The sequence below is a fragment of the Canis lupus genome, chromosome 5 (genome assembly GCF_011100685.1).
Source record: "Canis lupus familiaris isolate Mischka breed German Shepherd chromosome 5, alternate assembly UU_Cfam_GSD_1.0, whole genome shotgun sequence".
NCBI lineage: Eukaryota > Metazoa > Chordata > Mammalia > Carnivora > Canidae > Canis > Canis lupus.
The window spans coordinates 52,583,122-52,609,864 of NC_049226.1; the positions used below are offsets into that span (position 1 = coordinate 52,583,122).

Sequence of the window (26,743 nt, forward strand, 5' to 3'; positions counted from 1 at the left end):
GTTAAGTAGCTCACATGCCTAAGGTTACATAGACAGTGGTAGAATCAGGCATGGTTCTAACCCAGCCTCTGGGACAGATTACTGCTTTAGGTTCTCCCACCTGCTGATACATTTTTCTAGAATCAGAGGTGAGAATTTTAGAGGTTGGGTGGAAGTGGGGCCCTGAGTAATGAAAAACCTAATGGGATTATTTTAGGTTTATACATTTGTTTTTTCTGATACTCTTAAGAGTTTATGTAATGAATTTTCATGGTGCAATAAATACTTAATGAAACTATGTGATCCATTAGTTAAATGAAATGTTCTTAAGTATGCTTTGTTGTTGTCACATAAATTCCTTTAATATTGCTGAAACCTGGTTCTGACTTTTGTTAGCTTTGAGTTTGATTAAAGAAACACATTTTGCTCCTCCTATCATCCCCTTGATGAAGATTGACTGATACCTCAGGAATAACCGTGCTTGCCCTCTGGAACAAAGCATTTTATTTTCCCAAAAGCGCTTTCACATAATTTCATGTATTCCCATTCACTTAATTCCATGAGTCATACCCAGCATCATCCTGTTTTACAGATGAGTAAACTGATAAGCCATTTATATATTTTTTTCTTAATTCTAGAAAATTCCTTAAAAAAACAAAACACTGGGGTCCCTGGGTGGCTCAGCAGTTTGGCGCCTGCCTTTGGCCCAGGGCGCGATCCTGGAGTCCTGGGATTGAGTCCCACGTCGGGCTCCCAGTGTGGAGCCTGCTTCTCCCTCTGCCTGTGTCTCTGCCTCTCTCTCTCTATGTCTATCATGAATAAATAAATAAATCTTTAAAAAAAAAAAAAAAAAACCAAAGCACCAGATAGCTGTATAGTAAGATCCCACTTACTTGTTTTTCACTTCAGTTAAAAAAAGAAAAGAAAGCATGCTTTATTCATAGAGAATTTAAAATGACTTGGGTGACTTGGGTCACTTTGTTTTGACCCTATTGAAAAGCAATACTACTAAATTATGCTTTAGTATTATGCTTATGGCATAGATTAAGGGCCACTGAAAATTCCCTGTTCCATTTTTTTTTTAAAGATTGTATTTATTTATTCATGAGAGACACACAGAAAGAGGCAGACACACAGGCTGAGGGAGAAGAAGGCTCCTTGTGGGGAGCCGGATATGGACCTTGATCCCAGGACCCCGGGATCACGCCCTGAGCTGAAGGCTGACTTCAGCTGACGCTCGACCACTGAGCCACCCAGGTGCCCCTTCGATTTTTTTATACACTGCTGATGTTAATGTCAATGACACCACCTGGGTTGCTTTTAGGAAAGCTCCTTTTCATTCTCCATCTCTGATTCAAAGTGGGGGAAAAAGGCTTTATTTGAACATGAACCTTGTGAAACTTAGAACTGATCCTATTTCCTTCTTTGCTTTGGCCTCTAGGAATCTCATGGACAGTTTATAGCCTCTCTTCCATGACTTTACACATTTTCCTGGTGCCCTATCCTGGTTTCCACCCTCACCTTCATTCCCAATAATTTGTTCCCCTTTACTGCACTTTTCCTCATTTATTTATTTTATTCTGTCATAGAGAATGGCTTTCTATAATGCTTTCTACAAGCTGAAATCCTTTTTTAATTTTTGAAATGTGAAGTAAACATAACCTAATAAGCCACAAAATGAAGATGAGGTCTCAGGCCAAGAGAGGTCTCTGACCTCTGATTTTTCTCCCCTTAACACGCACCATTATGGCAGAACAGCCTGGAGTGGAGTCTTCAGTGGGGTGCTCAAACTATGAACGTTGTGGCTTTCAGAGTTTTAAAGCCAGTGTATTATCTTCCCTGAAGGCTTTGGTCAAAACAAGTGGTGGCTGTGTTTGCCGTGGGGATGGCTGTCTTTTACCTGTAGTGAGGGATGTTGTCACCCTGCCCAGCTTTCTGCTGAAGTCCCCAATAGCACTTGTACTTCTGACACCTCCCATGGCTTCTAATAAATATTGCCTTTGTGTTCCAGCAAAACCTCACTCTTTCCTATTTTATTTTCCCTGAAAAGAACAAATGTGCAGAATGAGTGTTCAGGCATTTTCCAAATGGGCTAGATCAGGTCAGGTAGCCCTTCACATATTTTTTGAAAAGAAGAAGGTTTGGCAGGCTGAGTATGTAGCCCCACAGATGGAGAGGGAGAGGATTTGGGGATGCAGAGAAGACTCGTGTTGGCCAAGTAACGAAAGGAGCGTGCAGTGATCTGTGGAGCAGGTAAACGAAGGCAAGTCTTGGTGGCCAAATTCCGGGCACAGAGGCAGAGTATGAAGAGGATGTCCAGAGCTCAGGAAGAAAAAGGCCTGCCCCAAGCATCCTTGGTCCAGAGGCTCCCACCAAGTCAGGCAGTCTGGGCAGATACAAGGTGAAGTTGGAATCTGTAATAAGAACTGACAGCCATAAACTAATTTTAACCTCCGCTAGCCTTGGGAATTAGAAAGCATGCCATCTAGGGAGCTGGAATGGGTCTGAACTTAAGAGTGAGGCCAGACTGGCTTTGTTACATACCTTGGTGTGCCAGAGTCTAGGCTGGGCTTTTTAAAAACATCTTTTTTAAATTTAGAAAGAATCTCAAAATTACAGGAGAAGATATAAAAATTATACATTTAAAGACTATAAAAACTGCCACACCCTTTACTTATATTTTTATTGCTAATATTTTATCCCATTGGCTTTATTATTTGTGTATTATCTGTGTTTTTGGGTCTATAGACACACACATGCATGTACATACATATGCAAGTACATGAATTATTTTTCTGGATCATTTCACGGTAAGGTACACATATCTTAGCCCCTATTCCTAAGAATTGGAATATTCTTTTTCATAACCATAGGAAAATTATCAAATTGAATGAATTTAACATCGATATACTGTTTTTACCTAACATGCCATTTATATTCAAATTTGTCCATCGGTCCAATAATTCCTTTTGTAGTATTACTTTTCTCTCTAGTACAGGATTTTATACAGGTATTGCATTTAGTTATTGTATCTATTTGTTTTCTTTAAAAAAATTTCCCCAGCTTCTCATTGCCTTTTATTACTATATTTTTGCAGGATATAATCTCCCCCCACCCAATTTTAAATGCATGTGATTAGATTCTGGGCCAGAAGACTACATGGTAGTGATGTACTCTGCACTCTGTCACCTGCACCTGTCCCTGCTTGTTAATATTCATTTTGATAACCTAATCGAGGTGTTGTTCAATTTCCCATCAGGTAATCACATGTTTTTCCCTTGCAACCATAAGTAGTAGATGGAAAGACACTTGAAGACCTGCAGATGTCTTCTCATCAAACATTCCCCTGGATTAGGCATTAATGGATGGTTCTCCCCTTTCTAAGCTTGATTCTGGTGGCAGAAAAATGTTGGCTTTATGCTCCACCTTCCCTCTGTATATTCCAGGCAGTACCTCTTCTACTTTAAGCAAGACAGCCTTCCCCTCTTCTTCCTTTTTTTTTTCTGTTATCAGTATGGATTCATGGATTATTGTAGTTTTATCCCGTGATTTGTTATTTATTACAATTCTTAAATTACCATGGTGTTTACACTCTTCCAGATTAGGCCAATGACCACACCTCTGGGATGGCTTCTTGTGACATCTTTTGTGTTTGTCTTGAGCACTTCCTTACTTGCTGGAATAAGGAAGATAGTTCAGACTCCTCTTGCACCTGTCCCACCTCAGCTCTGGAATCAGCCATTTCTCCCAAGAACCCCTGGCTCCTTTTACTGGGGGAATGGTAGTAATAACCCAAAATCTCGGGGATCCCTGGGTGGCTCAGCAGTTTAGCGTTTCGGCCCAGGGTGTGATCCTGGAGTCCTGGGATCGAGTCTCATATTGGACTCCCTTCAGGGAGCCTGCTTCTCCCTCTGCTTGTGTCTCTACCCCTCTCTCTCTCTCTCTCTGTGAATAAATAAATAAAATCTTAAAAAAAAATAACCCAAAATCTAGATATTAGGTATCATGTTGTTGGAACTCTTTGCACCTAGTCAATGGGCAGAGCTAGGAAATGTATGCATATAAATGCATGTATGTATACCTACCTATACAGATGCATGTGTATTTTATAAATCACGAGTTTGCCGGAAATCTCCCATTTCCAGTCTGTCCCCACAGTATTCTTTCCTGGCTTCCCCCTTTCCAAAATTTAATATCTCCTCTTTTATAGTGAGAACTGGGCTCCCAAGAACATCAAAACATTTGACCCTTTGTTCAATCCTGTAATACATCTAAAATAGTTTTATAATTGCTTAGCCCAAAACACTACCAAAAAAAAAAAAAAATGGAGTTTGGGATTTCTTTGTAGTCCCCCTGCTACAACTCTGCTCACTAAAAGGAGTTTGGGATTTCTTTGTAGTTCCCCCTGCTACAACTCTGCCCAAGACTGAGTGTAAACAGCCAAATTCTGTGTTCGTAAATTATTTCAATTAGTTCTTTCTCTCTCACCCCTTCAGAGACTGTGTCTGTGATATTCATTTGAGATACAGTTGGATTTAATTTGTCTCAGTCCCCTTTCATTCTGAGCCTTTCCCCCCCACTTCCTACTCCTGTTAATTTAATTTTTTCACATGTGTGGAACTGTATGCTTCCAAATGGGAAAATAATGCATAAAACTGTACTCTGCAAAGTATCACCCTCTGCCATATCCTTCTACCCAGTCACTTCATCATTCCCCTACACAGGTGTCCCCATGTAGAAAACAATATCTTAGTGCTCTGCTGTGTTTGTTCTGTGTTTCTTTATGTAAAGGCAAGCAGATTTATGACTCTTCTTAAGCATCCAGATCTCACTGATCTTCCAAATCTTACACCCTTGGTGGTGGTGTTTCCATTTCACTGATGAGGGAACAGGCCGTTACCCTGTACTGTTAAAAACTTTTGGGTCTTGTTAATAACCTGTTTGGGGTGCTTTATAATTTGGACGAAGTTGATGAAAATGGCCAAGTCACAAAACACACCGGTAGTGGCATTAGAGCTTTTAATCCCTGCAACACGAATGAACCCCAAGTCTGGCTTCTGGGAAGACTGCCCCTTCATCTGTGTTTTAAGTCAGGGCTACCCTCTTGGACTAGAATTTACAATGTTCTTAGCATATCACAAAGGCTGAAGTCTGGGTGTGGGACCTGACTTGGAGGTTTTCTTGTTTTGTTTTCACTTTATTTAGGTGAAATTCACACAAAGTTGACCATTTTAATGCGTACAATCCAAAGTATTTATTACATTTATGATGCTGTACAACCACTACCTCTCTGTAGTTCCAGAATCTTTTTAGCACCCCCAGGAGGAGACCCTGAACCCATGAAGCAGTCACTCCCCCTTCCTTGCTTCCCTCCATTCCTGGCAACCGCTGATCTGCTTTCCATCTCTCTGTGGATGTTTCTATTTTGGATAGTTCATATAGATGGACTCATAGAGCATGTGGCCTTTTGTGTTTAACTTCTTTTATTTGGCCTACTGTTTTCAAGGCTCATCCCCGTTGTAGCAGTGTATCAATACTTCTTTCCTTATTATGGCCAAATAATATTCCATTGTATGGACATACCACATTTTGTTTATCCATTTACCAGCTGATGGACATCTGGGAGGATTCCCCCTGAAGGTGGAGAGAGGAGTGGTTTATACCCTGCCCTGTGTTGTGCTACTTAATAGGCATGTGGGGCTGTGGACAAGCTACTAAACTGACTTTTGCTTTTCTTTATTTGTAAAATGAAAAATAATAATACTCAAATTTTCAAGTGGCTGAAAGATTGAGTAAAAGAAGTTCATAGTATGGTAGCTGGCAAATAGTGGGCCATCCTAAATGTTAGCTAGTCTATGGTAGGATCGTATGAGAGGGGTGGCTGGGGGAAGAGAAAGCACAGATTTGTGTTATAGTAGGTTTTTTAGTATGTTCTGTTGTGGCTGCTCAAACCTTTATACTGCCTTTTTTTTTTTTTTTTTTTTTTTTTTTTTTTTTTTTTTAAGGCCTATGTGTTTTCTCTGCTTTGTGGTTTGGTGTTTTTGTGCCCCCCTCCCACCAATCCCCCTCCCCCCATCACTGAACACAGGATTTTACATTTAGAAGCGGTTCACTAGACAGAATGTAGTGGAATGTTACATAATTCACATTTAGATTTGAAGAGCTCATTATAAAAAACCTGACACACTTCAGGAATATTAAATTACTGCAGATTGTGTAGAGCAAAGAAACATTATTGAAGCATTTCAAAATTCTAGGCGAGCCTGAATTTAACTGATAGGGTTTCACAGCTTTTACTGGGGGAAAATGATTTGAGTTGTCACATGGTTTCTGGCCCTTGGGGGAATTTAATCTCCTTAATTACAAAGAAGTGAATTTCCTAAATAATTTGGAGTTACTTTACAGCATCTTCCCAACCTCTGGCTTTTGGAAAATTAAAGGGGATGCCATGATCCAGGCTGTGGTATGTTCTCTCCATACTGCAACACCTTCCTTATTTAAGGTTTTATTTGAAATGATGTTGGTTTCCTTTCATTCTTGGTATCTGGGTGTACTTCAGAAATCCACAAGGAATGCTTTACAACACTTGAACACAGTCACATTTTGTCAAACAAGTGGTGCTGGAGATACCCACAGAATAGGGAGAGGTGCTATATTGTGCTTTATAAAGTTGAAGGGGAAAAAGTGGCCCGTTCCATTCCAGTTTCATGCATGAACTTTTAGAATACTTGAAATTATGTAAAATCCATATATTTCAGCTTATTTTATTATTTATATGTTACTTTATTATTTACTGTGTACAAAACCAGCATGATGGAAATATCTTAGATCCTATCTCTTTCTGCAATATCTTTACAAGGTAGACTTAACCTGCCTTAGCTTCCCCTTCTATAAAGGGAGGATCACAGTGTTATGGCCTTGTAGTTACATATCGCCACATGACCTTGAGCGGTTAATGTAGGAAATTATTAGTGCCCCCATATATATTAAGTACTTTCCAGAAGGTGTGTCAGGTCCTCTTCCAAGCATATGACATGTGTGGTCACGCTTAATTCCTGCAGTAGCTCCATGTTACCCCCATTATACAGATAGAAAAACTGAGGCAAAGAGGGGTTGAGTAACTTCCTCAATATCACATTCTTATAAGTGGCTGAAACTATGCAGCTGGCCAAAAAACAGATCATGGTATAAGTAGGGAAAGATTCCATTTAATAGAACAATCGGAAAACCTTTCTGCCTATGATACTCCTTTGAACTGAACCCTGAGGGGTCAATAGAATGCTAAGGCAGACCTCAGGAAGAAAGATTGAATAGAGAGGTAGCACCACGAATTAAAATTGGAAAGGTGAGAGAGTATATCACCTCCCTACCAGACTTAGATTTCCTTCTATTAGTTGTGCTGTTATTTAAGGCTCCGTGCCTTTGCTGATCCTTCTTCCAGAATAACCATTTCATTATACATGTATTTATTGAGTGCCCACTGTTTCATTCTCTTATTGTCCACTTGACATAAGAATCATTCTTCAAGGGTGCCTGGGTGGCTCAGTCAGTTAAGTGTCTGTCTTTGGCTCAGGTCATGATCCCAGGGTCCTGGGATCAAGCCTTGCATTGGACTCTCTGCTCCTCTGGCAGCCTGCTTCTCCCTCTCCTTCTGCCACTCCCCCTTGCTTGTTCTCTCTCTGTCTCTGTCTCTCTCTCTGTTAAATAAATAAATAAAGTCTTAAAAAAAATCATTCTTCAAGACCCCATGGGGTAGGGCTCCTCCTCTGAGAAGTTTTATTGACTCTTCCAAGCAAAGGTGAGTATTTGCTCCTTTGTGTTGTAGTATACCTGGTATTTATTTGTGTTAGTTCTGGTTGTGTGTATTGCAGTCCCTTACATGACTGACATCTCTTTTGGACTCAGTATCTTTGAGGAAAGGGGTTAAGAATCCATACTCCTAGCCAGTGTGGTTGCACTGTAGATGTCTATAGACATGAATGAGCTAGCATTTGCACCTGGCCCAGAGTAGGTTCTTAGCAGATATTTATTGCAGTGAAATGATCAGTATTAGTAATAAAATTATGTCCATGTATGACCAAGCTTTGTGGCTCTGTCATCTCTAATGGAATGTTGTCTTTGGCTGGCAGAGATGTTAGGAGGGGGTGAGGGCTAGTGGTATGATGCAGATAGATGGCACAAAGGTGGCAGGAAAGTTTTCGTCTCTGTATGATTTTATTCTAGGAAGGCACTTTTGCATTTTCCTTAGTTGTAGCTTTAGTTACTGTAGTTCAGACATCTTTAATTAAGGGCCTGTGTCCTTTAAAAAAAAAGCCTGTTAACAAATAAATAAACCAAATATCATTGGGTAAGGTGGGAATTACCCTATTATTGGGCCTTATAATTTTACTGATTTTATTTTTATCTAAGCATAATTGACACACTTAGTTTCAGATGTATAATATAGTAATTCAGCAATTCAATGCATAACTCAATGCTCATCACAGTAAGTGGACTCTTAATCCCCTTCACTGATTTTACCCAACCCCCCTTCCCTCGCTTCTGGTAACCACCAGTTTGTTCTCTGTATATAAAAGTATGTTTGTCCGTCTCTTTTCTTCTCTGTTTTATTTCTTAAATTCTACATACAAGTGAAATCATATGGCATTTGTCTTTCTCTGACTCAGCATTATATCCTCTTGCCATTTGTAACAACATGGACAAATCTATAAAGCCTCTTCTAGTTAAGCCATTTTTAGTTGTAATGATTAAGAAGTTTGGTTTACTGTTCTTTTTGAGCAGAAATGGGCATTCAGAGTCAGCCATTCTGGGTCTGTGGGTTGAGCTCAGAATTGGCTACACAGTTTGAAGATCCATTTCCAATAGCTCTATCTTCATTTTCTTTAAGAATGGATAACAGCGAAATGTTTATTTTCAGCTGAACTCTCTGATGTAACTGTCAGATAGATGGTCACTGGGAAAGACTGTTGACACAGGAAATACATTCATTCAATTTAACTAAAATCAAATGAGATAATGTATGTGAAGCAGTAGCTGAGGGCATAGTATATAGTAAGTGCATAGTAAATACCAGCTGTAATTGAAGTGGTGGTATTATCATTATTATCATTATCATCTCTTCCCAGCACAGTGTCTGGACTTAATAGTACCTAGTAGTGTGCAGTGCATATTTATTAAAGAAAGAAAGAATGGAATGTGTGGCTGCCTGCTTCTTTTCTTTTTCTCCCCACATTAAATGCTTGTCTGCTCTTACAGCTGAGGAAAAAGCTGACATAAAAATTGGCTTGCTGGAAAGTTTCTCAGCCCCATTTGTCACCTTACCCTTGGAGCCCAATTGTATGTCAACTCCATGTCCCTTCTGATGCCTGGCAGTGAGGGATAGAGCACAGGTCACTTCCCTATGATCTGCTTTAGCTGCCAAGGCTCTGATCAAGCTTGGCTGATGGATGGGTGCCCTGTTGTTGGGAATGTCTCCACGGGGTTGCTCAGGAAATACTCCTTTGCTGTATTTTCTGGGTGGCATCTAGTGCTTGAAAGCAAGAAACATGGAAAACAAGGAATTGGGTTTTGTCCTCCTTGGAAATCCAGAGTTTTAAAAAGATCTGTTTTAAGTTATGTACCAAGGTTGAGAGACCATTTTTCAGACAGACCTCTAATTCCCTTTGCTACAAACCCTGTCATTGGCTCCATGACATCGTGTGAGCAGTTTTTTTTTTTTTTGGACTTTTTAAAAAAGATTTTATTTATTTATTCATGAGACACACACACACACATACACAGAGGCAGAGACATAGGCAGAGGGAGAAGCAGGCTCCACGCAGGGAGCCAGACGCGGGACTTGATCCGGGGTCTCCAGGATCACAACCTGGGCTGAAGGTGGCACTAAACCACTGAGCCACCCAGGCTGCCCATGTGAGCAGTTTGTACATGGAGACCAAGATTTTCCTGGTTTTGTTTGTTTGACAGTTCATTTCCCCATGCTCCGACTAATTTCTGCTTAACCTCAAAAGGGTGATGATTCTGAACATTCTTTTGGCTTGATTTGCAGAGCTCGGAAGGAGTGAATGAGATGTGCAGCTTGGAGCGTTGTTTCTGAAGGGAGGAGTCATTCTCTTGGAGAGGAGTCCTCCATGAGCCTGGCCGAGGCCCGGGATCTGTGTGAAGTGGACTAAGGATTTAGTAGGATGTCAACTGAGACAGAACTTCAAGTAGCTGTGAAAACCAGCGCCAAGAAAGACTCCAGAAAGAAAGGTAGGGCTGATGTGCTCCTTTCTTACCGGCTGTTTATCTGTGCATTGTTTAATCTCTGGAATCATGTACAGCACTACCCTTGTGATGGCATATGTTTTTTAATGGGTGCCAGTATTATTTGCTGTTTTCTGTACTCGTAGTATAATATTTTTATGGTTCTCCATTATGCCTTGGGTAAAATCCAAAATTATTTTCATAATGTATAAAACCCTTCCTGGTATGCCTTCTACCCATCCCTCCAGCAAGTGACATCTCTGCCTAATCTGCACCCCCCGCCCCCCTATCCAACCCTGTTTACCCTGCAGGCATTCTGTCTATTGTAGTTCACTTTTGCATGTATCCAAAGTTCTCAAATTCCAGCAGCACCAGAATCACCTGGAAGGCTTGTTAAAACAGATTGCTGGGTCTCCTCCCCAGAATTTTTGAGTTCAGAATTTTTGAGTTCAGGTCTGGGGTAGGACCCAAGCCTGCATTTAGAACAAGTTCCCTGATGGTACTGGTGCTATTTGTCAGGTTTAATCCGATTGGTAGTGACATGGAATAGAGAGGCCAGGCAATAGTTGGTGGAAACAGGCTTTTAATGGGATGTGCTCTTGGGCGAGGTTCCGCAGCCCACAGGGGAAGGAGAGAGAGGGGAAGTCAGGGGCCTGGGAAGTCGCGCCCAGGCAAGCCGCAGGGGGGTCTATAAAGACTTATCAGGGAGAAGGTGGGAGCAGGGCGGCATTCCGATTAGGGCAAGGATTACGGGTCTTTGTGTGCTAAGTTAGGGTAGGGCCACAAGGCGTCCTTATTGGGAGGTTGCTGGCCTGGGGTCAGCCGTTTTGAGGTCCCCAGTCTCGCCAGCCCCACATTATTGCTTCAGAGACCAGACTTTGAGAACCACTGAATAATTAATCTAGCCTGAAATCCTTTGTCACTCTCTACTTTTTCCTAGACTGGCTCCCATTTAAATATTCAGGTTAGTACTTTCCTTACTCCCCAAATTGGGTTAGTTGTTTTTGTTTGTTTTGCTGCAGTAGCACTTTGTTAGAATCTCACTTTATTAAAAATTTTCTGTGTTTTTGATTGTCTCTTGTTCACCCCTTAATTCCAACACTTGAATGTGCTTGGCCCAGAGGAGGCACATGAATAGCTGTTAATGAGGACTGGCATGCATAGTATGATAATAAAATCATTTTCTCACTCTTGATGTTTTCTGGAGAATTCGATCCTATGGCTTTAGGACCATGCCTTTCAGTGTATTTGTCTCCTGGTTGCAATTAGGTGTAAGCAACTTCGTGCTGTGTGTTGTCTTTCTCTCCCTCATCTTCTGAGATGCATGAAGGAGGATTAATAGACTTTCTCCTTCAGGTCTTGAAATCTGTCGATATGGGCTTGCAAACTGGGATGCACTTAGTTGTTTTGTATAGGCTGTGATTTGTTTGAGACACTGCTGTGCCTGCCCAGTCATGTTTCGTGATGGCATTTGTCTGACACTCTGTAGGAAACAAGGGACATAAATGTAATACACATGCAGCTCCCTGACAGCCAAACCCTCAGGAAGGATGGTAAATTTTGCTTTGGATGTTTACTTGAAACACAAATATTTTGGAAGTAGTCTATTTTATTTCCTAAAACTTAATATAAACCTTGTATTTTATACATCACAGTCTAATAGAAGGAAAGCAAGTCAGTGAGAGAACAGGTCTTGGGAGAACTGCTTCATAGGGAATAAAAAGATTGCAGAGCACAATATGTACTAGAATTCAAATGCTTTTTCAGTGAAAACTGACAAGTTATATTTTTGCTTCAAATTTAACCTTTCCACTAAACTTGTGCTCTTGAATGCTTAATGCATTAAAAATTGTATCTTACTGCATATCTTTTCATTCTTAATTTTAACATGCAAAACGAGGAGCATTCTAAAGAGAGGATTCGGGTTTTCAGAACATTAGCTTAGTTGAAGATTTGGAATGGGAGTGTGAAGGTGACCTTTTTAGAACTTCCTCATCTTCATGTCTTAAAAGACTCTAAAATCAGCATAATACATATTGCAAGGAGCATCTTCTACTGTGTGACCAATTCCATGGAATCCAGACAGACAGACCTGGATTCAAATTCTAGTTATGCCACTTCCTGTGTGACCTTGAAAGTTACTTAACCTCTCTGAGCATCTGTTTTCTCTCCTATAAATAAGGATATAATATTAAACTTCAAAGGCTTACTATGAAGAATAATTGAGATAAGGCAGATTAAATACTTGGTATAGTACTTGGCATATATTAAAGGATCAACAAAGAGTTTTTGTTTTTTTAAGATTTTATTTATTTATTTGACAGAAAGCACAAGCAGAGGCGAAGGCAGAGGGAGAGAGAGAAGCTCCTCCCTACTGAGCAGGGAGCCAGGACCCTGAGATCAGACCTGAGCCAAAGGCCAACACTTCTCCCCACCTGAGCAACCCAAGCCCCCAACAAAGAACCTTTATGTCTGTTCTTCCTCATCACTCTTTCCTTCCCTTTTTTCTGTATCCTTCTCTTCTTTCTTCTTCTCATCTCTTTTTTTCCCTTTCATCTTTTTCCATTTCCTTCCTCTCTCCTTTTCTCTGTTCCTCCTCTCTCATTTCTGTGCTCTGATTCTTCTTCCTCTTCTTTGTCTCATGGTCTTTATCATAAGCATTGTGTTTTCTCTTATTCCATCCTAGAACCAAGGATATCTTAAAAAGTATATTGCTGATTTGTCCCAAAGTCAGATTTTGCAATTATTCTTTGTTACGTAACAGTGATAAACAGTGTGCATTCCTAATAGATTTCTCTGGCTCAAGGCACAATTAAACATACATACGTTCAAAAAGGGAGAGGGTGTACTCATAAGAATGTGTCTATTTCCTACTCCTGAGTTTTCCCTGTGGGACAATAAGTAATTCCATTAAGCAAATATTGCTGACTGAACCAAATTAAGTGGAACTTTAAAAGGAAACATTAACAGTTTATTTATTGATCTTGAATCTTGAATATAATGGTGTTACTGAACATTTTTACTAATTATTCCAATTCCTCTTTGATTTTCTATGGAGACAGCATAAAACCTTATAAGTAGGTTTCTGTCTTCCTCTCTAATCCTTAAATAATTATTCTTTTTCTTGTCTTATTACAATGTACTGTCAGTACAATATTTAGTGATAGGAGGTATCCTTAACTTGATCTTCAGTTATTGGAAATGCCGTTAAGTGTGTTATTTAATTTTTTTACTAGAGATTTTAAAATTATTTCTTCTTCATTTATCATTGTCCAGGAAGTATTTTTAGTAAATCCTGAACTTGCTTACTGAATTTTATCATATGCCTTTTCTAAATTTATTTCAATGCTTATACATATTTTTCCTTTCAATTTATATTGTGGTGGGTTTTACTGATAGGTTTTTCTAATCTTCATTTCTGAGCTAAATACTACTCATTCGTGATGTATTATTTTCTGTGTATGTACTTGATTTTTTGATATTTGGGGTTTTTGATATCTATACTCCTCAGCACAATTGGTATATAACTTTCTTTTCTTGAATAATGTACCTGGTATTAGTTAAAGTTGATAATTTCATGCAGTGATTTTTGGTGCTAAGGGACTACTGAATGGTATTTAAGGCTCCTGGAAAAATATATGTTTTTCCTTGTTTAGTAATCTTATTTGACTTTTTAAGAAGGTATATATTCTGATTACTGAAAATTACAAGAGAGAAAGTAAGCATGCCTAAGCCCATTAATAAAAAAAAATAATTGCTATTAACGTTCTAAGTTAATTCCTTCTGGACTGATTTTTCAGGATGTGTGTTTGAGGTCATACTATTCATACAATTTCATATCCTGCTTTGTTTTACATTACATCATAAATACATTTCTCATATTATTACATGATATTACAAACTAGAAGAATTTTTCCCCCTTTGGCAAGATTTAGATGGTTCTTGGGGTAGATATTTTATTTCCTGGAAAAGAATACCTGACAATATGGGTCATCTATCATGAGCAGGAGTGGCATAAAGAAAGTTAAGAGGCCCTTTAGAATTTCTTACAAACCTACCACCTTGGTTCTTTAACCTAGGCTTTTGAAAGGAAGTGAGATAGTTTCAAATACAAGTCACACAGGGGCATATTTCACCATAAAATGCATTTCTAGACAGGCCATGTATGAGACATAACTGGAGTATTCACAATTCAAATAAGAAAGGCTTGAAAGTAGTAAGAAATAAAGTTGTTTTCTTCATTTCATTTTTATTGGATTGTGTCACTACACATGCAGCTTGTCAAACGGTGCCTATTCCAGGAATGGAATTTGATGGAGGACGGGAATATATATTTTCAGGTTCGTTACCTGCCATCAAAGGGGGAAAACAGCTGACACAATTCTTGTTATTTGTAAAACCGGCATTAGGCCACCCAGTAGAAGACTGTGGTAAAGGAATGGGTCTCAGGATGAGGGGGGCAGATGTTCCTGGGGGCAGTGCCTGGGGGGGTGGGTTTCCATCAGTGCTACCTGGCAGCTTTGTGTGATAGAGAGAGGACTCACTATCCTTGGAGCTGGACCTGGTTTGAAATTTTAATTCTTTTCTTTCCCTACTGTGTAACCAGAGATGGGTTATTTAGCTTCTTTGAAGAGCCTATCTTTAAGTGTGTGTGTGTGTGTGTGTGTGTGTGTGTGTGTGTGTTTAGGAGAATAATACTTACCAGAAGGATGAAGGAGGTGTTATGGGTAAATGTCTACAGTGTGGCAGCTGTCTGGTTAGTGTTAGCTTTTCTGGCCTTTTCCTTCTGAGATCACACTTTAGCACTGTCTCCTTATCTTCTTGAAATACCTGGAAATAGGGACACCTGGGTGGCTCAGTGGTTGAACATCTGCCTTTGGCTTCGGTCATGATCCCGGGGTCCTGGAATCTAGTCTTGCATTGGGCTCCCTGCAGGGAGCCTGCTTCTTCCACTGCCTATGTCTCTGCCTCTCTCTCTCTCTCTCTCTCTCATGAATAAATAAGTAAAATCTTAAAAAAAAAAAAGAACTACCTAGAAATAAACTTACTCACTTTCCATATATTAGAATTATGTCCAAGGATCATTAGTTAAGAAAACAACAACAGCAGCAAAATGTTACCTTATTTCTTCCCTGAAAGATTTGGCCCCAAGAATCAAAGCCCTGGTGGGTTCAGGAGAAGTTGGTGGTCATATGGCAAACACCTTAGTTTTGGAGCCCCATCAAGCTGAGTTGGAACCCTGATTGTGTGCCTCAGTAGCTGTGTGAACTATTAGGAGGTTTCTTAGAAAATTCTGGTTAATCTTGGATAAGGAATGTTTTCAGTAATGCCATACTCAGAGTCCTAATCCCTCAACTGGTCAGTTAATCCTGGAAAATATCTTGTTAACACTGGCTTAACACGTAGGAGCTTATAAAGTGCTATCACATTCATCATCTGATTGGATCCTTAGGGCTGAGACATTTAATTAAACAATTTTTTTTTTTTTTTTTTTTTTGCCAGGCCTGGGTGCAGAGCTGCTATTTCACTGCCTCTGCCTGCTGCTCTTGTCCTGCACGGAGTGCACTTGCTGTTGGTCATGACACAGGCCCTGGGCTCAAACCCCAGGCCTGCCATTCTGGATCCTTCCACTCCCTCAGGCCACTTTCACTTTTCCAGCTTCTGTTTCCTCAGGCACCAAACTGAGGCAGAAATTATATTTGCTTAAAACCTAGACAAAGCGTTAATTATTTAATGAGGTCTTTTGTCCACCAGGGCTTATCCAGCTCTGGTTGTGAGCCCTACCAGCGCTCAATGTTCTGCGGGGAGAGAAGTATCTGGAAAGGAGACCCTGACTGTAGGCTGTTCATGTAGTTGAAGAACTTCTACCTCAAGAGGCCCTTCTGATTTTTTATAGGTCTCATCCTTCCTTGAAAAGACATGTTTTAAAAAAAAAAAAAAGAAAAGACATGTTTTTCTCTACTTTGCTGCTTTTATTCATTCTCAGCCTATTACCACTCAAAAATTAATATTTTATTTTTCCCCAGATTCATATTTCTTAAAATATTGCATGTTCATCATAATATAGAAAATTCTTAAACTCTTTCACAGCTTTCCTGACTAAAAGCCAAGTGACTTTTCATCTTAATCAACTTAAGTAGCACAATACTCTAAAAGTCTGTACACATCAAAACTTGAGTAAGTTTTCTAGAAATGGAAAAATGTAAAGGTTACAAGGAATTAGCATTTGGGGGCTAGTTAGAGCCTCTTGTTCATAGATGAACTCTCAAAATAAGGACTTGCCGATGATCACTCATTTGGACAGTGGCAGAGTCCGGCCTGGAGCCCAGGAATGGCTACCATGGCTGGTGTCGCTCCAGCCCATCAGACTGTGAACAATTTACCTTCTTGAGATTAACCTCTTGGCATGTTTGTTCCCTCTTCTTTACATTGAAGACTCCTGGAAGATACCAGGCTTTAGAATTAGATGAACTTCAGTTTGATTTAAGACTTAGCACACTTTTGACTTGTGTATTTCAGGATCGCTGCTTTATCTTTCTGAGCCTTGGCCTCTTCATCTATAAATAGGGATAATAGCACCTATCTTGGAGTGTTGTCATGAGGATTACTCAAGTGAATAGCATACACACTACCTAACACAATTCTCTGTATGGAGACTTGGGATAGGGAGACTTTCCCTTTCCCTGGCGCCTCAGCTCCCCGACCAGCCCTGAGAGGCAGCACTTCTCCTAGTGCTGTAGAAAATCAAAGAAAAGTAGAAGGCACCCATTTTTCCAGAAGGACACAGGGGAATGACCGAGAAGAAGGAACTGGTTTGTCTTCAAATGTTTCAATGATATCAGGGAAGGCAGACAGAAAATACAGAAGAGAATGAACCATGTTTTAGGTTATCAATATCTATTAATAGCCATTATTTGTTTTGTGCTTCCTGCAAGCAAACCATTTTAGATAAATTGTCCCTAATGAGCCCAAATCTTACATCACCCCACAGAACACATAAGAAAATAATGTTTGGAGAGATCAAGGGACTTCCCCTGGGTCACGGGGTTTGTTTGCAGAAGCTGGGAAGTACTAGGTTTACCAGATGTAGACGTCTGTGTGGTCCTTCCTGAAAGCGTGCTATGGGTTTGCCCTGTGCCTTGATGCTGGAGGGCTGGAGAATCTGAAAAAAATTACAGGGGCTACACTCTTTTTTTGGCAGGGGAACCATGGAAACAGATTAGCCACATCATGTAAATTTATGGCACCATTCTGTCTTGGCAGGGTTTTGTATCTTGGTGAGCTAATTGTTCTCTACTGACTCTGTGATTTGCAGGCTCTGGAAATTCAAAATCAAGGATTTAATTACAAGATGACATCAATTTCTCTGAGGTTGATCCATAAAGCTCTTGGGCTGAAGGGCTTGGGAGGGGGGCATACTGTTTTGGGCCAAGAAGTCTAGTCCTTTATGGCAAGACTGGCTGTCAGATCATATGATATGTGGTGGGGAAAGACTTCTGTATTCTCTTTGAGCACATGGTCTTGAATTTATTACAGGACACATCACTCATTGTGGTCGTTCCCTGAAGACAAACTCATTTCAGCTTTCACTAGTGACTTGGTTCAGGGCCTCATTTTAATTGGTTCCTTTATAAGAAGTTAGGCTCTCTTCAAACCCTCCTTCACACCCCTTTCTTCCTTGGATATACTGTATAACCCCATCAGCATTGCAAAGAAGATAACACACCATGCAAGCCCTCTGAGATTTGGTCCCTGTCTCCTTGTCTGTCTCCACTTTGTCTCCTCCTTCCCTGAGGCCACCCTGAGCTTCAGATCCCAGAGCACACCTCTAGGATGTCTGTGTATCTGCTCCTTTTGCCTGGGGCATATTTCTCACCCTGTCTATTCATTGGCCAACTCCTGATCATCCTTTAAAACCCAACAACGTTTTGCTTGAGCCACTATCCTTGACATTCTGAGCCTCATAGCATTCTCAATTAATTAATCATCAACTGCCAGCCTCCGTGACCTCCTGAATGCCTCCCATAGCTGTTCGTTCTCTTTCTCTTCACTGTCCCTTTCCCAAGGACGGTCCAGGCTTCCTTCATCACCAATCAGTTTGTTCTCACTCTCTCCTAAGTGGTCAGATTATCAGTATTTTCCATCTCTAAGCTGTTCTGGATTGTCAGCAATAGGAAGATCTAATCAGATCTGCTTTAAACCCGTCAGTGAGCACCTCTGACTGTCCCAGGGTAAAGTCCACACTGCTTCTCGTGGTGTCAGAGAGGCCCTGCCTGGTCTGACACCTCCTTCTCTTTCTAGTCACATCTTTCAGTGCTGTTCTGCAGTGATAGTCCATTCTGTGGCACAACTGAATTTTTCAGCTCCCTGATCATACCATGTGATTTTTCACATTTGGGGTTTGGCAAATACCATTTCTTCTCCCAAAAGTACGTTTTCATTTATTCTTTTCAGAGGCAACTCCCACTTTAGTTTCAAGTTTAATATTACTGTCCACAGAAATGCTTTGACTCATTGCAACCCACCTGTTTTGTGTGCTCTCAGACGTCTCATTTTGCTCACCATAATAGATTTTTGGTTGTCTTTTTATTCCTCTTTATCCCTCATTAGGCTGGGAGTCCTGTGATGGAGGAACCGTGTTTGTTTTGTTAAACACTTCACTTCTGAATACAATGTTGAAAGTTGGAGGTATGCAGCAATGTCGATTAAATGAATGAATGAGTGAATGAATTTATGACTAAGAAAGCCTCACTTCCCTGGATTTGTGAGGGGTTCTACAGCACCCTATACTTATTCAAATCATCACACTTGCCATGTTTCTCCCATCATTTTTGGCTTATTTTTCTGTCTCTGCCATTAGCCACGAGCTGCTAACACAACACTCAGAACATGGTAGGTACTCAGTAAGTGTTCATTGAATTGATTATCAGAAAGTGTGGGGGAGAATGATTTGCACAAAGAGAAAGAAAATTACAAAACACAAACGTGCCCTCTGAATGCTGGCTCTTGAGATTCTTATTATGTCGCTTTGAAAATTCCTACCGTTCTGCGAACTACTTCTCCTTTTGTGATGTGTGTCCAATCACGTCTGGTGCCGTAATTTAGCGTGATGTGGGCCATATTGGTAGTAAAGCTATAAGATTTGCCATATTAGTTCATCCCCACTGCTTCATTAAGCTCAGTGTGCTGTCTGTGGTGGTGGCTGGGCTTGAATTTTGATGTTTGGAAGAACAAAGCCCTTCACATTATTCCTCCCAAGTACTGTGAGTCAGGTAAGGATACACACCTTTGTAGGGTTGGAGAGTCTTCATCTTTGCAGATAATCAGCAAATGCCCCAGAGCATGGGGTTTTGTTATCTGTGTGGTTTGCTGAGTGAGCAGACAATGCTCCAAAGTGTGTTGGGATTTCAGCAACCCCTTCCTATTGCAACAAGCCTCTAGGATGGTCAGAGGGCATATGTTGCAAGAGTGAGCAATTCTGTGGTCGGTCATGAGAGTACATGTACATCCAAGGCAGAGGAAAGGGTGTGGTGGAGGTGAAATGTTGTCTCGTTTAAGCTTGAAGGCAACCTTTAGACAAGTGTTCCCATTTTTCAGGAGAAGCTACTGAGGCTCAGAAAGATGAACAGCTTGTGTGAAGTCTACACAACTAGGAAGCAAAGGAACCTATTCACAGCTGGATCTCTCTAATCCCAGAGCCTGTCTACATGCTTGACACTAGACTGAGCTGCTCCCTACTGACTGGTGTGTCTTCTTCCCACCTGCCAAGTAATGCTTACACCGAAAGACATCTTCCTGCAGATTCCAACTAAAACACTATTAGGTTGACATGGTCACCGCAAGAGGAAGGAATGATGGCAGACTATGCAGTATCATTAGCAAGGGAGTTGGAAAGGCAGAAGAGGTTCTAGGTCTTCACTCCCCTTCTCTGGCAGGTGGGAAGTTGTCATACACAAGGATTCCATGTGATTGACAAAGAACATTTCTCCTTCTAAGAGAGATGCCAGGTCTGTCTTTTCCAGATATAAGAAGATAAAGTCTAGGTGAACTTGAAGGACTTTGACCATATATCATCAAAATGCAATCCTAGCTAGTAATTTTGAGCAAACACTCCAATTTTGCAAATGCCCCAAATCAGTGAGCATTCTCCCTAGCCCATTTTACCTCCCGGTGGGCTTCCCCACATCAGAAATACTCATGAGAATGCTGGTGGAGAAGGTAGCTACTGTCTATCAGCAGTTATAAAATATCAGGCAATGTATTTACCCCTCATGTGTATTTTCTCCTGAACAACCCTTTGAGGAAGCTTCTTTTTTAAAAATCCCAAATTTACAGATGAGGAAATGAAAAATAAGGAGGCAGGATGAAGTCCATTCCCTCACTGTAGAACCTGTGCTCTGAACAACTCTGCAGTTCTGTCTCACTCATGCAGTCAGCAGGTATCACCCATGCCTTATGCATCCCTGGCACTTTCTGAACACATTGACTTGCTTGACCCTCCCTGAACATGCATGGGTTTTCTCCAGCTCATTCGCTTCTCTCTACCTGGAAAAAAAAAAAATCACCCTAATCTCTTACCTGGCTGTTAAGGCCTGTCTGATCCTCCAAGACCTAGCTCAAAGAGCACTTCCATGAAGCTCTTTGTTAGCATTCTCTTTTTCCCATGGGATTAAGCTTTCCTTCCACCATGATTCTCAGCATGTTGGTTTTTAATTTTTTTAATCCAGATAAAGCTTTTAAGTCTTTCTTCTATCAGTTCAGATTGCACATACATATCTCTCTTCCTTACTAGATTGTGTTGTAAATAGAGATGTGATGGCAGGGACTGTGTCTTGGGCATCATTATATCCTCTCAAAGCTGGAATGAGGAGAATTTATCAAAGGGTTGTCAGTGTGGAAAATGGGAAGTGACATTAATTGCACAACTACTAAATGTAAGCAGAGGGTACAATGAGAATTCAGGAATTGATGGAGGTTGGTAATATTCCCATTTTACAGATGAGGAAGCATACTCAGGTAAGTTCAGAATATATTCAAGGTCACCCATCATGGAAATGGTAGACTATAAATTTTTCAAACTTTGCTTTAAGTGATCCAGAACATGGGATCTTTCTGCTGTATTTGCTGTTTTGCAGCAGTGGCCATCAAATAAAACCTCAGTGAAAGCACAGTTCCTGGGGGTCTGTGTCCTGTTGTAAAGTGGCAGGAGTATTTGCAATTTACTTTTATAAAGAATTTATATATCATCATTGTAGATTCACTTCCCTCAGATGCAGGGCTGTCATTGCTTGAGTTTTTCGGTTCCCCTGCCTGGCGATACCGCTCTAGGGAGAACTTGGATTCCAATTGTTAAAACAGAGGCAGGAAAAGCCGTGCAGGAACTTGCATTGGAAGAAGCCCAGCAAATGATGAATAGCAGACCTGAATCTTATCATGTATTTCAGGATGATGTACGGGACTGTTGGAAACTGCCTTTGACAAATGTGCACGGGAAGGGGAATTATCTCCAACAATGAAAAATGTTCTTATTATGTGATCCTAAAAAGGATCAGGACCCCTATCATTGGGAAAATGATCATCCCCGTATCCCTTATTAACAGCGATATGGAAGCATGTGCTCAAGACAGTGGACGGGCTGAAGCTGTGATGGATAGCCATGAGTGCTGAGTCAGGTTGGACTTATGAAAGGTAGCTTAATGCTTGATAGCAGGTGGGAAATGTGCCACTCACTAAGGTTGATTTTAGCCCTTGCTTCATGAGACCTGCTCCTGCTGTATTAGCCAAAGTACCCAGTGACTTTTCACCAGGCCAAAAGCTATGATTAAAGAGGACGAGGTATGTGATAAACGTTTGTAGGAAATAAAGATATTTCTATAAGGAGGAGAAGACAGGCATTTAAAATAATTAATCTCACTTTATTTTCCCATTTCACATACATATGTGGAAACCTAGAGTCCTAGAGGTTGACTAGCCTGCCCAAGGCTAGAAACTAGCAGAGTGCAGATTTGAACCTGAACAGTTGGATTTCAAAGTCTATGTGATTTGCAGACCACAGTAGCTTTCAGTAAATAACCTCCTGGTTGGAATCCAAAATGGTAGAAATGGAAACAACCGAATGCATATGTGAAGTGCTTACTGCAGCCTCTAGCACCTAGTAGATGTTCAGGAAATGCTAGTCTTACTGTCTTTCCTCCTCCTCTCTTTCCCTCCTTCTTTCCTTTGTTCCATTTTTGAGTGTTTCCAAAAACTAGGCAGAGTGTTGGCCACAGAAGATTGTAAACAAGTCCTGGGCTTAGGGAACTTGAGATCTCTATGAAAGACAAACAACAAAGAATTAATTATAGTTCATTACAGTAAAGTTGAAATCCCAGAGCAGAGATAAGCAACTATCCAAGGACTTCCCAGAGGTTGTGTGATTTAAATAAAGATTCTTGGAATACAGATTTCTTACTTTTTTTCAGTTCAATGAGTGCTTTTTGAAATATCTTCTATTGTTATAGACATTGTCTACCCATTAGGCTTAAATCCTTTGTCATGAAAAATAAATCCTACCTTGTTCTCTGGTGAAAGGAAGAGCAGCAGATCAGAAATCTTTCTGGGCAGCAACTTACTCCCCCCTCCTCCCCACGACTTCTAGAGTAAAAGGTCCTTTGAGTTGTACAAATATTTTATTCATTTTCTATTACATGTAGGACCAGGTACATAGTATATGTTCATTAAGCATTTGTAGAATAATAGAATAGCCTGTATCAGATAGGTAATTCTTTGGCCTTTGGCCTACATTTTCCTAGAATCAGTAATTTATATTCCATTAGTTTTCCTTTGATGTTTTAAAGTAATGATTGCTGTGGCTTCTCCTCCTGCTCTCAAAGTTATAGATTGCAAATAGATTTTTGTGTAATTTGCCAATGCCGTTCGATTATAATGGCTGCTTTGAGCACTATGTGGAGGATTCTGAAGTCATACCATGCCTCTGAGCGAGGACAGTTAACATTCAGGCATATTTTCTTTCAGTCTTATTTTCCCTGCACATGGGTATGTGCACACAAACATGCAAACAAACACATGCATTCTAGTTTGGTCCTACTGGGTATTTAATTCTGCATTACTTTTTCACTAAATCCTACCATCTAAGCTGTTCCCATGTCATTATAAATGGTATAATTATCACTTTACAGAAAGCAAGGTGATCTCATTTTCCTTAGCTTTTATTCACAAGCCCTCCTGCCAAATCCTTCCATCATTGTTGCATTTTTCAGTGGCTCATTCCTAAATTTCCCAAATCTCACTTCAGTTGTGGGGCACAGAACTGCTTGCAGTAGTTGATGATTCATTTCTGTTTTCATCCTTGAACTGATGTAGACATTTATCTTCTGTACTTTGTAGCTGGGGGATGATGCTAACTTGTTTCCTGCAGCGAGCCGAAAAGGAGACCTTGGGGTGGGCTCCCCTCTGTGGGCATGTCTCCAGTGGGGGGTGCGCTCTGGGAAAGCCTTGGAATTCAGATTTGCCAATGGATGCCTGTGAGCCGGAGTGATTCTTGCAGTTCCCATCTTTTAACCTCAGCTTTATCAACTTTAATATGTTGTCCTGGTGCCTTGATTTTTTGGTTCATCTGTTTTAATGTGATGAAATGTAAAAACCAAGCTCAGTCTTGTCCCCTCACAACGACTTTAGGGGTTTTCAGCTGATAGCCTATCCTCCGTCTATTAAGGATTCGAATTTTAAGCAGCCAAAAATACATTTTCCTGGTATCTGTCATCAAGTGATTAGTGCAACTATTTAGTTCTGGTCGTCTTTCCTATTCCTGGTAGATTTATTTTCTCTTCTTAGAATTCTACTGCCGCCCTCTCCGTCTGAGAGACTGGAGATGTCATTTAAACATTGCTTATTAGGATTCCATTATTTGTCTCTCATATACAGTCAGCTAAATCAAAAAGTCAGACAGTGTTTTTAAATTGCAAATTTAAATGACAATTTATAGACCAGGTCTACTGGAAATTCTCTGTCCGTGGCATCCATCATTGCTTGTGTGTATATAGTTTTATGCTCACTCTCTTTCTCTCTCTTTTTTTATCTTCTTGAGAGCACAGCACACATATCCATCAGAAGGATCAGAACTGCTTGCAATCCAACAAAAAATGCAATAAAGATCTTGAAAGGAAATGAAGACAAACACCCTGTCCCAGACCTTTCTTAGATATTCCTTCTCTTCCTCCCCCTGCCCCCTCCCCCTGCCTCTTAAAGAGGAGACTGGCATTAGTCACTTTTTAAAAAAGTGTTGAAGCACCTGGTTTAGATTCAAACAAAACGAACATTCACCAGAGGCCTGGGAAATGCCAAATCCTGTTACCGCAGTTAATTTGCACAAACCAATGATACTGATGCTATTATGAGGAGAGTGGTGTCATAGCTGATATTTACTGAGCACTTACTATGTACCTGGCACTGTTCAGTTCAGTGTGTTTAATTTGCCATAACTCATTTAAGATAATATGTTGATTTCTTTTTATCTTTTAAAAATTTTATTTATTTATTCATGAGAGACAGAGACATGGAGCGAGGGAGAAGTGGGTTCTCTGTGGGGAGCCTGATGCGGGACTCAATCCCAGGACCCTGGGATCATGCCCCTTACCGAAGGCAGATGCTCAACCACTGAGCCACCCAAATGCCTCAATGTTGATTTCTTTTTAAAAGAAGAGACTACAATTAATGGGAGTTGGGCTTGCTCAGAGCCCAAAGTGTGAGTGAGGGATGGAGCTCCAGCTTCTGACTTAGAACTCTGTCCACACTAGCTTCTGTTTTTATTTTCAGTTAGAAAACTTGGGGCCTATTAGTATCTCTATTTCATAAGAATGACAGGTTCAAAAGTCATCACATCATGCCTTGCTGAGTTTTAATTTTTAGCAGATTGGGTTGGAAGGAGGGGGGGCTGTAAACCTTGAAATCATCTTCTTTTATCGGTCCATTTTCTCTGGGATCAGAGTAGATTGGCAAAGCATTATGATCTTCCATTTCAAAGCTGAAGGATTATCCATCTCGATGGGTGAAATCATCTCTAAAATCCTTCTGAAGCCAGCTGCTGCAGAGGTTGGTACGTTTCAGAAAATGCCTGTGGTACCCAGTAAGTTCAGTGATGAAAATGAACAGAGTAAAATTTGCATCTGGAAGGCCCATATTTAGTATGTGGTCCCACTGCATCTGTATTGTGTCATAATGTTTCCTCTTATAACAGAGCCTGGAGATCTGCCTTTCAGCCTGTGCTTACCAGGCTCCTCTGTCAGCAGCCGCTGGATGTGTCAGGGCTGGTGGGGTTCCAACTAGATGTAGGAGGTGATGACAGGGAGAGATGGAAGGGTCGACTTTGTCTTGCCTATGAGAAGATATGGGGAGGGAGCCAGAGGAGGCTAGGGGAGCCATCAGACCACAAACCAGGTTTGATCCTGAGTGAAAGAAGGAGGAAGAGAAAGAAGGAAGAAGGGTAGGAAGGAAGGAAGGGCGGGTAGAAGAAGCATTTCAGAATTCAGCAAGATCATAGTGGAGTCCTTGAGCCAGAGTCATTCATCAGAAGAGGTCCTGCCTTCTGGGAATAGGCCTGCTTCACTATCCCTGCTTGCTCTATCATTGGCTGGGAGCAGCTTGTGGGAAGCATGGTCTTGGTGCAGATGTGGGGTGGATTTCTGAAAGCACTAGTTGGGGTTCTTTCCCTGCAGCTGGAAGTCTGCAAGGTACATGCTCATGCTGCCCCCCCGCCACTGCACCGAACTGATACTCAAGGTACCTAAATAATTCAGCCCTTCTAATTTCTTCAGTCTTCTGTTACATGGTACAATAAGCAATTGGGATTTCTTTTCCCATGTCACCCTATGCCCCTCAGGCAAGGGTGGACACATGTTGTTTAAAAGGAGGTGCTGATTGAGGTTGGGGCCCTGGATTCTCTGACCAGTTAGTCCAGCAGTCCCAGAATATTTCGTCCTTTTGCTGCCTGCAAGGCCTGAAGAAAGGGATTTGAAAGCAGCTATTGGGTTGGTAGCCCGAGAAGGAAGCCGTCTTTGTACCTAGTGATCACTCCATACTTCTTTTTGTGTACATGCAAAAGGAGAATGCCCATGCCATCATGCCCCTGCACCACCACTAATGCCAGGAAGGTCAGAGTCCCATTTCTGGAACATCTTTCTGATGGCCAGCATGCATAGGGTCTTATGTAAGTGAACCCTCACAACAACCAGTGAGGCCACTGTTCCTCAGAGAATAGCCTAGAGATTGCATCACTATCTTCAGAATTCCAAACCAATCTGTCAAGGCTCTGTCATTTATTAATGGCAGTTACCTTGGACAACTTCTTCTAAGTCTGGTAAGCCTTCATTTCCTTACATGTAAAATGAGAGTGATAGGACCTATCTCTTAGGGAGAGAATTCTGACCAAATGGAATCATCTGTGTAAGGGCTCCAGCATGGCATTTGGCATATACGTGTTAGCTTGCTGCTCTTCTGACTAAGAGAAAACCAAAGTCCATGC

The 26,743-nt window shown here is 40.9% G+C and overlaps 1 protein-coding gene across 13 annotated transcripts in view; it reads left to right on the forward strand.

Annotated features, from left to right (window-relative positions):
- Positions 1-26,743, forward strand: part of DAB1 (DAB adaptor protein 1) — a 1,027,070-nt gene that overhangs the window by 742,316 nt on the left and 258,011 nt on the right. For all 13 annotated transcript variants that reach the window (XM_038537411.1, XM_038537399.1, XM_038537400.1 and 10 more), the window contains one exon: positions 10,028-10,230. In XM_038537411.1, the coding sequence (XP_038393339.1) occupies positions 10,164-10,230 (67 nt within the window). In that variant the 5' untranslated portion in view covers positions 10,028-10,163. The remainder of the gene's footprint in view (positions 1-10,027; positions 10,231-26,743) is intronic.